Source organism: Pleurotus ostreatus (assembly GCF_014466165.1).
Source record: "Pleurotus ostreatus strain PC9 chromosome Unknown scaffold_7, whole genome shotgun sequence".
NCBI classification, from domain to species: domain Eukaryota; kingdom Fungi; phylum Basidiomycota; class Agaricomycetes; order Agaricales; family Pleurotaceae; genus Pleurotus; species Pleurotus ostreatus.
The window spans coordinates 291,386-303,794 of record NW_023503162.1 but is presented as its reverse complement, the minus strand read 5'-3'; the positions used below and the strand labels follow the sequence as shown (position 1 = coordinate 303,794).

The following is a 12,409-nucleotide window of genomic DNA, read 5'->3' as shown; positions in this document are numbered from 1 at the left end:
TTGATGGTGTCGGGTCTTCAGAGGCCGTCTAATGACCGATACTAGGACAGGTATACGTATGTGTGGATTACAGATACAGATGATGCTATGACACGGAGTCACAGTCCGAGTTGACACGGAACTTCAGAGGAAAGGGTATGGATGTTCGTCATACGAACAACTACATAGATAAAGGTACTCGGAACCCTGCCGGGGATTGCAATTAATATGGTACAGATAAATGGACAGATAGGCGGATAGACTGGTAGATGGGAATGGGACGAGAAAGGTAGCTGCCATTCGCGTCATGACCCGACGACGGATTCCGAGTCTTCAAGCCTTTCTCGCAATTTCCGACACGACCTCTGATGGCGAGTCAAAGCGTCATGTCTGGGGAACGGCTTCTCGCACCCCTCACAACGGAACCGTTTTATCGCATCGTGGACCGATCTTTTATGCCGCATAAGATCAGCCTTGCGAGTGAACGTCATCGGCTTCCTTTCTGGGTTTGCGCATTCGCCTTCGCTGCACACGGAGACTTCGCGTGGGCCGTCCGACGGCGTGTATTGTGCGTCCCGCAGTCTCTTGTTCTTCGTGTCCTTCGCTGATGGGTCAAAGGTGGATGAGTGTTTGTGGTAGGCTCGATGAGACTTTTCTTCTTCCCATATGGCTTCGGCAGGCAGGGGGTCGTAGCTGTAATTGACCCTTGCTTTAGGGCGAGCGGATCGGCGCACAAACGGAGGAGGCGATAACAAACTGTCTCTGCGGAGCGAACTATTGTGCCCAATACGAGGCGTACCAACGCGCCGAGCCAGCAATGTTGTTTCTTGAGTAGCCAACTGTGTGTTGACGGGTTGCGGAGGTTCCAGGTAATGGTGTGGTGGTTCCTGCCAACTACTTGACGGCTGGGGAGAAGCAGTCAAAGGCCACATCGTTCGGCTAGTACCTTGGGACAAAGGCATCGGTGAGGGACTTTGTTGCGGCAATTGGGAGGTTGATGCTTCGGCACCCATACTCGGCGTATAGCAAGGGCCCCGTAGCGTGTGGGGGTTGGGTAATGCACCAGCATCAGTCAGGAATGTGGCGAACTGTGAACTCGACGGGATCGTAGGCGGCGCCTCCAACCACAAGGCGGATTGCGCAGAAAACGAGTCCAAGATCGCATCCATTGAAGGTGTAACGGTGAAGAAATCGGGATACTGGCTGTCTTCATCCCAAACCGATTTCTGCTGCTCTTTCTCGGTGGTGGACACATATGCGTCCGGTGGAGGCGGGGTGTTGGCGTTGCTGCTGCTGATGATCCGCGGATCGATGGTGTAGATGTTTTCTGAGTATCCTGGAGAGATTTCGCGGAAAGCCATCGGTGTTGAACGGGGTGTAGATATCTCGCTGTAAGTTGAGAGGTAGCAATATTCCAATCAGCTCCTGGCGCACGCCTCTATAACCGCAGAATGACTTGCCTTTTCGAGATTGTAGAGCTATCATCGAAGGCGTCGAAGTAGCACGTCGGAGTGGCATCTGCATCGCAGTACATTGGTGAGTCGTCGTGTAAGTTTGCCTCTTGGGGGCTGTGGGGGAGCGTCAACAGCTTTCCCGAGAATCATCGCGAACTCTTAAAGAAAATGGCACTTTTGTTGTTGGAATAATTGCTTTGATACGTATCGGGAGGTCGTCAGGAAGTTGTGGTACACTGTGGGCGCGATAATAACGAGCGTGATCAACAGGGGCCCGAATCGTGCCATGGTGGGCATGTGTCGGGGCCAGTATGGGGCTAAATTCGAGCTTCAGGTTCGTTCGCTGACCTCCAATGTGGATCGCGACGCACAAGAGCGGACGCATCTTGCCGGACAGCCGCGACCGTCTTTGTGAATGACTCTGTTAGTTGCTCTTCGTCCGCGTCTCTGAACCGCCGCCACATCTGATTCGAACATCGGTAGCTGTAGAGCATGGCTGTTCACCGACGAGCGCAGTATGTGGCGGGATGCGACGACCCAAGTGCTTCCTCAGGACTGAACAGCTTGACATGCGCGTAGTGCGCGCCCACTGGCAAGGGTTATTCCGAGGATCAACAAGAAATACAAAAGAACGCACTAGTCATATTTGGGACAATCATTTCTGGAATCAAAACATCTGATACTTGGTAGGGCAATACAACCGAATTAGTACAGTGAGCCTCATGCTTAATAGAGTCCCGATATAGACTTGATCGGAGACTAGTCCACAGGTCTGTTGCGGTCTGGATATTTGGGAGGCAGAAAGTGTTCTGTCAGTGTTTGTTGTCCTCTTCCTGTAGTACAGATATAATAACCGTAAGACTCCAGAAACTGAGACTTAGTTTGCATCGGGCGGCCGCGATGATGAATCATGTGGAACATGTGGAACATGTGGAACGTAGGATCAATAGTGTCTGAATCAACGGCCGTACTGATGTCCTCTCCCCCAAGTGGCAAGCTTCCAACTGAATGGATGACGGAGCTTGCTAAACGAGAGAATGTCGGCCCGTCGGTCTGGGATGGCTCACGTACCCGTGGCTTACTTACCACATAACGAAATTTCTGGCATTTCTCTCCCTTTCGTCTTAATGATTGCTTCCTGCTCGACATGGTCAACTCCACCGCACATCTCAGCCGCAGAAATAAGGGGTGAAACAGGAATTGTCTCGTATTAGCCTGAACAGAGCATGAGTTTGCGCTCTCGCTGAGGTGACTCGAGACAGCGGGACGGCTTCTACGATTTCTGCGAACAGGTTGCCTCTAGCTTGTTTCCGTATCGCTGAGATAACCTCATCTTGCCATACTGCAAAGGTGGTCGAAGGTACAATATGTGGGTATCTCAGTAGTTGCCAGTTTACTCCGTCGACGAGAATGCGGGTGTTGGTGTTGCCTGTTACATGCATTGCATTTCCAGAAGTACCTACTGTATCACATAAATTCAGCGTAAATTCGTCAGTACTCTGTTCTGCGCCACTGCCGTCGACATTGGCAGTGTAATATGGACGGGGAGGGGAGGGTAGCGAAGGAAATCTTGAGCTAACCAAAGGGGAATCTTGAGCTAAGGTGTTGGGATCATAATCGCCTTACCCTGAGTGTCCGTCCTGAATTCTGAGGGCAAGCCCTCCTATTCCGATGTGACAGTCCTATGATTCGCCGTACTGAGCTCCTGCACAACCTGGTGAAATAAATCCACGGCCCGTACTACGAGGGTTGAAGGAAGATAGCCTTGTATTTCCAATGCATCCATATCTCGCTATCTTCTTGCCGCTCCATCCCACCGCTAGATACGACGCCTGTCAGTCTCCAGACAACTCCCAAAACATGACCCCCGCGATGTCCCAATACCATGTAAATTCTAGCGGCTGCAAACAACTAGCGATACGGCCACGGTGATCGCGCGTCAAAGACGAAAAAAGGTTAGTATATCTGCAGAGAACGTGTCAGAAATACCATCCCATTGAGCGTAGCTTGAACACGCACTTCATCAAAAGGCCTCGTATCCGCAAAGCAGCTATCCCAAACTTCATTAACAGCGCGTTCAGCCGCCTCCTTATTCGGGCACGCAGCGTTGGACGTGACAGACAACACCGCCCTCCGCCTCACACACTCCTGATGCTGCTTGGAGAACCTGACCACCCCTCTCCGCACCTCCCTCGTCCATTTGCAATCCCCACTCAAACTGTTCGCGCGTATCTCGCTGCACGCGTGGTGCCGTAGGTTCCCCCAATCGACTTTGAAGAGGCAGTGGTCGTAGAGGTGGACGAGTTCGTGGGTGAGGGTTTGTTCCATGTGTGATCTAGAGAAGAAGGAGCCAGCGCAGAGGAGAATGGCACCAGAGGTGGGGGAGAAGCCGCCCGAGCGGGGAGTTGAAGAGGCGGCGGCGGCGGAGGGATCGCAGGGCGCGCAAATTATGTTTTCTGGGGGTACGGCGCAGCCGGAGAGCTTCAAGTGTTTCATGAGGAAGAGCACCGAGGGGCCTGCGAGCGCGAATGCGAGTCAGCGTCGTGTCGATTAGTTTCAAATTCTAGACAACGACGCACTGTACTGCAATAAATGGGATTTCCACTGCTCGCAGCCTTGACAATGGAGTTTTGTCTGGTCTCCCCCGAGACCTGTCATGTCAGACAGACGTTGGCGCCATTTTTCAAATGCTGAGGACATCAGAGAAGAACGAAGGTGACCTGGTAATAGTGCTCGAGACTACGATGGACTCAATATTCCCACGGTCAGTCACCACTAGGACGATCCCGAGTAAGTATATCAGAACGAGAAATGCGATGAAGAACGAGCGAAACCAAACCAACGAAAGACTCTACTTTGCTACATAATGGAGTTCTTCACAAGGCTTGGAGGCGACGGGTGCATACTTGCGCTACAATGAATATGTTATAAAACGAACTATAGGTAACATTAATATTTTGGCCTATGGTACGAAGCTTCATAAGTTAGCGCTCAACGGAAATCTTCTCCTAAAACCTGCCATGTCAGCTCCACCAGCCTTCCTGAGCATACCGGCGAGGCGCACCTGGGTGTCCACGGAGGGCGAAGTATACTGTATACACAACAGACTCGCTGTCAAGTTTCTAAGTACCACGACTCAGAACCTCTACCGGTATGTCAAAATCCCCCTATCCCCAGCCCACAGATAGCATAGGATAGTGTGCTGACGGTTGTGATGCTGATTATATGTGATACAGGTTCTTCTGGACATGTGACGGGTGCAATTGGCAACATCAGCATCCGCGTTCTCGTGGATGGAGTGAGTACTCGCTTTTCCGAGCCAGTAACTCGAACCACCAGGGATACATCACACTGATTTCTCCCTTTCGTCTATCTTGTAGTCTGGCAAGACGAGATTATCTCAGCGCTACAGAAACAAGTCGGAGGCAGGCCGCTTGCAGAAATAGTGGAAGCCACTCCACCGAGAGCATCTCCAATCTCCCCAGCGAGGAGGGCCCAAATTCACACTCGATTCCGGTTGTCGAGGGCCAATCCTGGTGCGTATTTCATGATTAGTATTCAAGCCTGACGGCTGACCCTTGTCGAGAAGGAAGTAATCATTAAACTGAAACTGAAAGTGCAAGTGAAACAAATGCCAAAGAGCGCGAAAACAAACCGTTGAGCGGTAAGTGTCCCATAGCTACGTGAGCCATGCGAAACTGACGACGGTTCTCATCTCCTCATATCTTCCGCCGATAAAGAATATCCGTATGTTACTACCACCGATGTATAAAACCTCTAGTATTACATGTATTTCCCTCTATTGATTTGCGTATTGGGTATTGCGCATTTGGTAAGAAGGCGTTTAGGAGAGCCCCTGCCGCACAAGAGAAGAGATCTGCTCAACGAGTCTGCGGGGGTGTGCCAACATGACCAGTGCTCCTTTTGCTTCATGGACGTCGAGACCTGCAAGTCGAGGATGCTCATAAACACACAGTGCAACATGTACTGTCATCAGATGTGAAATAGAATACGGATGCCTTCTTACGAGCTCTACAGCAGGCTACACACGGTCCGCCTAGCTCCCCAAAGCTACAACCGCAACCGACGCGGTTATGGCCTGCAATTTCAGCAACCCAACCCCCTGTATTTCAAAAACGCGCACATAACTCCCACACCCACCATCGGTTGTGACCAATATCCCTGGTGGACGCCCATAAGTGAGGCGAGGTATAAAGCGATCCTCCGTGAACGCCTCTCCAGTTCTCTCCCACCTCTCCCTATCAGCACCTGTCGTCCTCTCCGCTATGGATCGGAGGGAGCAATAGGCAACCGACGGGCGGAACACTATGGGCGCAACGAAGGCTTCCATTTCGCTGTTTAATTTCCCAAAGGCGATGAGGGCGTCTTGGCTGAGGAGGAGGGAGGGGAGATAGCTGCAGATTTCCATGAGAAGTTCCGTTGGGAGTTTGTCTAGTAACGTCTGGGGGCACGGAGTGGGAGGTGGACTCGGCGCAGAGGGATCCACGATGTCAAGGTCGTCGAAGATGGAGCGTTCGAGGTGGAAAGAAAGCTGCATGAGCATCGTCAGCCCAGAGGCCCAAGGACCTTGCAGACGTCGAGGCGGGAGGAAGTCCAGCGCGGGAGTATGCTCGACGCTGCCTTCACCCTCGTTCGACATGTCCACTCGGACGATAACTACCTGCCACAGCGAACACAGTACACCATACACCACGCCCTGCTTGCCGGTGTTGCGTATATGTCTAACCAACCCGCCAACGGATCCTCGTAACGTGGGCTCATCTTGGAGATGAATAGCCGCTTTCGCGCACAGGGTGCGGTGTATCCATAAATATCCAGTTTCGGAGGAGTTGGACTCGGAACCCCGTTCAGCCTTGGCGTGTATGGCGCTGGAGAGTCCCCCGAAATGCATCGGTAGGAATGCCACCAGCAGTAGCTTGAGTCCTGCCTCTTCTAAGAACTCCGGAACGCATGCATGGCTACCATCGTTGTCGCTGGAGGAGAGCATGGAGCAGCACATATAGGAATGAAACAGTTTATCCGACATGAAGGCTCTAACGATGATTTCGAATAATCGAATTCGAACGTCTTGCGCGTCGCTGAGACTGCTGTATCGCCGCAAAGTCTCCTGTAAGGCCATATAGTTCCCCGTTGGCTCTTGGTAAAGTTTATATAAGTCGATGTCGTCCTGCTTGGGAGGCAGTGGCTCGCTGATGCGGTAGAGGTTCTCTTTAGGCACGATTGTGCTGGGGATCGGGTGTTTGAAGCTGTCCGTATCGAAATAAGATACGAATACACTCTCCGACGGCATGGAATCCAGGCGAAACATAGGGAATCCTCCGTAGCAAAAAGTCTCACTATCATAGTCAATCTCGTAGATGTGCTCAACGACCCCATCGAGTGGTTTCACGGAAGAAATGGTGAGTGAGGAATGCCTGAGCTTCCCGTCCTGGGTCTGCACTTCATCCGCAACTTTATCTAGGTACTCGCGCTGACCGTGAAGCCAATGTGCGTATTCGCTTGAGTCCTGTGGAATAGAACGCGCGATGTCTAGCCCATGACCAGGTAGGTGCGCAGAGGAAGGCAAGAATTCGGTGTAGAAACGCCCCTTATGTCTGGATACCCTGAATATTCGGAAGGGTGCCATCAGTAGGTACTAAGACCACGTCCAAGATCAGGGTGAATAGAAAGCGTACTTGTAACCGTGGGAGTTCATTGTTGATAGACAGAGTCAGGGAAGGTATGAGGAGGGAAGAGGGGGTGGTCTACTATGATTCATGGATGAATGGTCGGACTCCTGATATGTCACGTGAGAGCTCCTATAGCCCCCTCTCTTCCCGAGCGTAACGAGTTCCAAGATGTATACCGTGTGTATATTGAAACTTGACGACATGTACATGGCTTCTGCTACCGCTTTTCCTTGACATAATAATGGAGTGTAATGTAACTTGCAATAGTGAAACTGGCGAAGAATATGACCAGCAGCGATATGTTAGGCCACCAGAAGGACTGAGAAGACAGGGGTGCCATCATGTCAGCTCAAAAGATGTCGAAGAGCAAGGACTTGCTGTACGTACCTGAGCACGAAGGCCGAAGATCGAAAGGATAGTTGCCGCAGGGACATCTAGTTCTACACCATACTGAAAGAGATATCGGTGTCATTGAGTGTCAGACGAGAGGGGTGTGAGTAGACGAACCTTAATCTCTTTGAGTTGCAAGTATCTCAGTTCATTCACAGCGAGTGCTTCGAAGGCAGCATGGAAGAACGAGATAGTGTGTAGCCACTGTAACCAAGGGGAAACGCTCTCCCGATTGATCAGCAAGCCAGTAAACAGAAGGCTGAGCGGCAATGAGGTTAGCGAACTGGGAGTTGGATAGTAAAGACAGAGTACACGCACTTGAAAAGCATGACTAAAGTCCCGACCAAGCTGGCGACGCTGATACTATCGAAGGCAATCGAGAGCCATAGCACAACACTGGCGGTCGACAAATTAAACAGCACCAGCGTCAGCATGAACTTCCAAAATCCGGCTACGGTGGGTACAAGCCCAACGAGGCCGTATACAATAGCTCCGAACATCAACGGGGGGACCACTCGGAGAGGGAGAATATCGAAGAGGACCTTGAAGTTAGGTCAGGACATTGGCCCATCTGCTGATTAGTTGTAACGCGCACCTTTGAGGAGAAATAGGTGAAAGATGAGTAGTATCCGTTGGCTCTGAGACGTCTTTAGTACACTGTGATACAACGGAGTTGATTTCCATACCTCTCGCGCATAAATAAGATTCGTTCGCTAGCGAATAGGCCCAAGCTGGACAGACAGGAGAAACCAAAAAGGGCCAACGTAAAGAAAAAGATGCCTGCATTTGACGAAATCAATAAGGTGTATGATCGAAAAACACACCACGCACCAAGACGATTCTGGAACCCGGCGATATCGTTTCTGTAGAAAGTTAGCAAATGACAACAGAGGGGAGCAATGAAAGAACCTACGTCACATTGTGGAAGAATAGGCCGCATACCACTGAGAAAAAGATCAGCATCAAGTAGCAAGGTAGAACACCAATATTCCTTACACGCAAGGGCAATAGAACTCAAATAGTGGGCAGTGAGGAGCGCCGGGTCTCTGTACAGGTTCTTGAACGCCCTTCCACTAAGAATCCTGAACTGCGTGAGCCAACTGGCGCGCTTGCGCCCCCTGAGCAAAGACGTCTCCAGCGCGACATCAGGAAGTTCAGCGGTCGGACCATTTCCTTCTCCATCTCGGGCGGGCGTACGACCACCAGTCGCGTTGCGCTGCAGCTCCTCGCCAGCCGCCTTGATTTCGCCGGCGATCGCGCTCTGCTGGTACGCGTCCACCAACGCCTGCAATCTCGGCGCCAAAGTTCTTTCGCCCCTGTCGCCCCCTCGGCCGCTCCGCAGGCTAGATGCAGCGGACGTCAGGATCTGCGAGGCCTTGCGTTTGATATACTGCGCGGCCCCCTCGCTCGCGCCGCCAACTTGAGTCGATGCTTCGCCAGAGTTATTGGATTCGGTTTGATCGGTGTCCTCTGAGGCTCGTGGGGGTGGTGAGTCAGGCAGGAGACCGCGCTCTTCATCAGCGATGTTGGAGGCCACATCGGCGGCGGTAGGCATAAAGGTCGCGGTCGGGCTGATGCCGCGACTGGCGTTGATGTCCATGCCAGCGTGCATAGTCAGATCAACTACGCAACGGACATTTCAGTATAACTATCTCATCGTAACTGCGTGACTTACTGAGATAATCAGCGATGTTGAACCCGGGAGGGCACTTGCATCCTACAGTTTCAAAATATTCCTGGCATTTGGAAAGCTCGCCGGAGTAGACCATCTTCCCTTGGGCGAGAAGCAGGAGTTGATCGAATAGGGCGACGATGTTGCTTCGGGGTTGATGGATTGTGAAGACCACAGTCCGCTGGTAGTTGCGTGCCAAGGAGACGAGTGATTCAACGACGTTGTAAGCATTGTAGGCGTCCAAACCTGTAAGCGCGAAATTAGTTGGTGTAATTGATGCACCTAACGAAAACACATACCACTGGTAGGTTCATCCAAGAAGAGGATGCTTGGGCTCGTCACAAGCTCACACGCAATAGACACACGCCTCTTCTCTCCGCCGCTAATCCCCCGTCTGCCAGACGCGCCAATCCTCTTGTCCTTAATGCCCAGAATACCGAGTTCTCCCAGTGTTTCCAGCACCCTAAACTTCTTCCCCTCCTCGCTCATCTCGCGGGGAAGTCGCAACAGCGCGCTATACAAAACGGTCTCATACACCGTCAACGTACTCATCAGTGTGTCCTCCTGATCCACGAAGCCCGCAACAGAGCGGAATTCCGAGTCCTTGACGACGCGCCCGTTGACAAGCGTGGCCCCAGCCGACGTCCCAAGCTTGTACTTCCGCGCAAGAATGTCGAGTAGCGTGGACTTCCCTGCACCGGAGGCGCCCATTATCGCCATGACCTGCCCTGGGTTCACGCATCCGGAGATATTGTCGAGGATTCTGGGGGCATCGGCGGAGCTGGGCGTCGTCATCCCGGTGGGAGAGGGAAGCCAATATGAGATGTTGCTGAAGTAGAGCGACGCGGGAACATGTTCCGCCATCAGTTTCGCTGCCTCGTTCTCTGGGAGACGAATCTTCCCAAAGTCAGACCCAGGGTTCGGTCGGCCTGCGTACCAGAGCACGCCGGAAGCGAGGATGACGACGAAACAAGCCCCAGCTGAGCTGAGCGCAACCCATAGGGTGTTGTCCGGCTTTGGAGGTCGCTAGGAGAGAGGTGGATCAAACAAATCAGAGCCAACAGTCTAGAAGTTTGGACGCACAACGAAGCCGGGGACCAGCGAATAGTGCAGGCATTCCCCGCCGTGGCACTTGAGCGATATGTACCCATCACCAAAGATGTCGTTGATAAGCTGATTCATCGCCGGCTCCTCGAACTTGCAGTCGGACGTCGAGTCCGTACTCGTGCCATTGACACCCGACGTCGCCAAGCACGAGAACGTCGCGGGCCCTTTGATCTCCTCCGTCAAGAAGTCAGAGATATCTACAGTCGAGGGTCATTGACGCATCAACTAGCTGTGCGGAACTACACACCAACGCTGCCGTCCTCCCCACATATGAACCGGCCGGGAACACATCTGCATTTGATCTTCTCGCATGCGTAGCGGGTCGTGTTGCGATCGTAGTCCACGATGCGTTCCGAGTCGCACCCTTCCAGCGCGCAGTAGAACGACTCGACCTGCGCAGTCCAGAATTGGAAGGCACATGTTCCGTTCGAGGGCGACGCGAGCGCATTGGACATAGCGGCGGCAAGCGAGTCTTCGGGGGGCATAGTGCACGAAAAGGTAACCTGGGGCGGGCGCCCAGGCAGCATATCGAGGATCTTGCGGTCTGGTAGATGTTAGGCAACCCGCGTCGCCGGCAGAGGACGGACACTCACTTGTTACATCGCACATTTGGTGGTTCTGAAACACCGTCTCGCCTCCTGTGTAGCAGACCATACCGCCGTTGTCTTCCTCCGCTGGCTCGTCGTCGCTATCCGAGGAGCTTATTCCCAGTAATTCAGCGATACCGCCGGCGAGAGGGAAGTTCTTGCACGCCGTGTCGGCCTCGCAGACTTGTAATGTCAGATACTGCGTGAACAATAAGCACTCGCCTACTCACCATTGCAATTGATCCCGCCCCATCCATCCTTGCAGTCACATGGTTTGCCTTCTTCACGGAGACGTCTCTGCTCGCCATCGGCAAGCGAGTCGCATTCTGAGGTACTTAGAGCTGGTGCACACGCAGAAGAGAGGCTTGTACTCACGGGGAACTAAGCAATCTATACCACCCCACCCAGGGGGGCATTTGCATTGCCCATCATATGGGTCGCAGTTCCCGTATTGACCACAGGTGAACCGCGGAAGCAAGCAGTTGAAGCATGGAGGACAGCGCCCTGTCAGGTTCGTTAGGGCTGAGATAAATTGCAGTCTGGAATCGTTACCTGGAGGCAATAAGGCGTCTTGGGCTAATGAGAAGTCGAGAGAGCTCGTGTTGCGCGCTGCCTGGACGAACGCCGAGGATAGGTAGAGAAATACGAGACATTGGGTGTGCCAGGGTGCCCAACCCATTGTGAAAGTGGTTGTCGATGAGGCGGTGAGGGTACTGTGGAAGGTAGGCGGCGGAGCGCGCGGGCGGGTTCCCGCGCCTCTTACGTAAGCAGCCCCTGTTGCCTTTTGACCGCGTCCTCGCCTGACTCCCGAGTCGCGTGAACACTGCCTTGACACTCAATACGATGCCAAAGATATTCCTGAAGAAGGCGAACCATCCTGATCTAAATGCTCCATCCAACAGCGACCAAGGGAGGCGAAGTCCCGAAATGATATGAAGCTCTTCCTGGTTGCTTCTCTCTGCTGGGGCCCGGGCTAATAGCACCCAGCCGCGTCACCATCTAAGTACCATCTCTGGCGAGCTGGTGCTGCCCTGGAATTTTACGTGTTCGGCGCGTGAGTCTCCACTTGCTTTCTGGATAACAAACCTTTCTGATTTCTAGTCTACATATGTTTCTCCGGCGACCTTCTGATAAAGACATCTAGTACGTTCGGTGTCTTTGCAGCTACGCCCAATCCGGGGTATTTACTGGTATCTGCTGAATCTTGATGGGTCGGGGTCCTTGGGAACAATGAGGGAGAGCGGAGACTATAAATGTCTGAACGTTAGCCACCATTGGCCAGGACATACGTCGCGCGACGCCCTCCGGCGCCGTCTCAGCGACGTCATGAAAGCACTGACTGGGCGCGCAATGAGGGTTCTGATTCTAGACCACAGGTACGGTTCCCAACGCTGGCAGTGCCTCTCTCCTCGGCGCTTCGCGCTGCTTATTCCACACTAGGTGATATAAACATGAATGTATAAAATTATCTAGTAAGTAACTTAGGCGTCGGTATGCAGCATCCCTGAGGGAAATAATTATTTCCTACGT

At 52.7% G+C, this 12,409-nt stretch overlaps 4 protein-coding genes across 4 annotated transcripts; all 4 read right to left on the bottom strand.

Annotated features, from left to right (window-relative positions):
* Positions 1-284: 284 nt before the first annotated feature.
* PC9H_009283 (uncharacterized protein) lies at positions 285-1,340 on the bottom strand (the record flags this gene model as incomplete). The annotated part of the gene is made up of 1 exon (XM_036778788.1): positions 285-1,340. The coding sequence occupies one exon, from the start codon at positions 1,338-1,340 to the stop codon at positions 285-287; it is 1,056 nt and encodes a 351-aa protein (XP_036628177.1).
* Positions 1,341-3,389: 2,049 nt separating this feature from the next.
* Positions 3,390-4,133, bottom strand: ATP23 (Mitochondrial inner membrane protease atp23; the record flags this gene model as incomplete). The annotated part of the gene is made up of 3 exons (XM_036778787.1): positions 3,390-3,398; positions 3,453-3,949; positions 4,013-4,133. The coding sequence occupies 3 exons, from the start codon at positions 4,131-4,133 to the stop codon at positions 3,390-3,392; spliced, it is 627 nt and encodes a 208-aa protein (XP_036628176.1).
* Positions 4,134-5,490: 1,357 nt separating this feature from the next.
* PC9H_009281 (uncharacterized protein) lies at positions 5,491-7,149 on the bottom strand (the record flags this gene model as incomplete). The annotated part of the gene is made up of 2 exons (XM_036778786.1): positions 5,491-7,057; positions 7,130-7,149. The coding sequence occupies 2 exons, from the start codon at positions 7,147-7,149 to the stop codon at positions 5,491-5,493; spliced, it is 1,587 nt and encodes a 528-aa protein (XP_036628175.1).
* A 191-nt stretch (positions 7,150-7,340) lies between these two features.
* PC9H_009280 (uncharacterized protein) lies at positions 7,341-11,558 on the bottom strand (the record flags this gene model as incomplete). Its single annotated transcript, XM_036778785.1, has 17 exons — positions 7,341-7,442; positions 7,511-7,573; positions 7,631-7,772; positions 7,832-8,055; positions 8,109-8,151; positions 8,200-8,293; positions 8,345-8,376; positions 8,427-8,457; positions 8,510-9,136; positions 9,189-9,431; positions 9,485-10,211; positions 10,269-10,489; positions 10,540-10,836; positions 10,886-11,062; positions 11,110-11,205; positions 11,255-11,383; positions 11,432-11,558. The coding sequence occupies 17 exons, from the start codon at positions 11,556-11,558 to the stop codon at positions 7,341-7,343; spliced, it is 3,375 nt and encodes a 1,124-aa protein (XP_036628174.1).
* Positions 11,559-12,409: the final 851 nt, after the last annotated feature.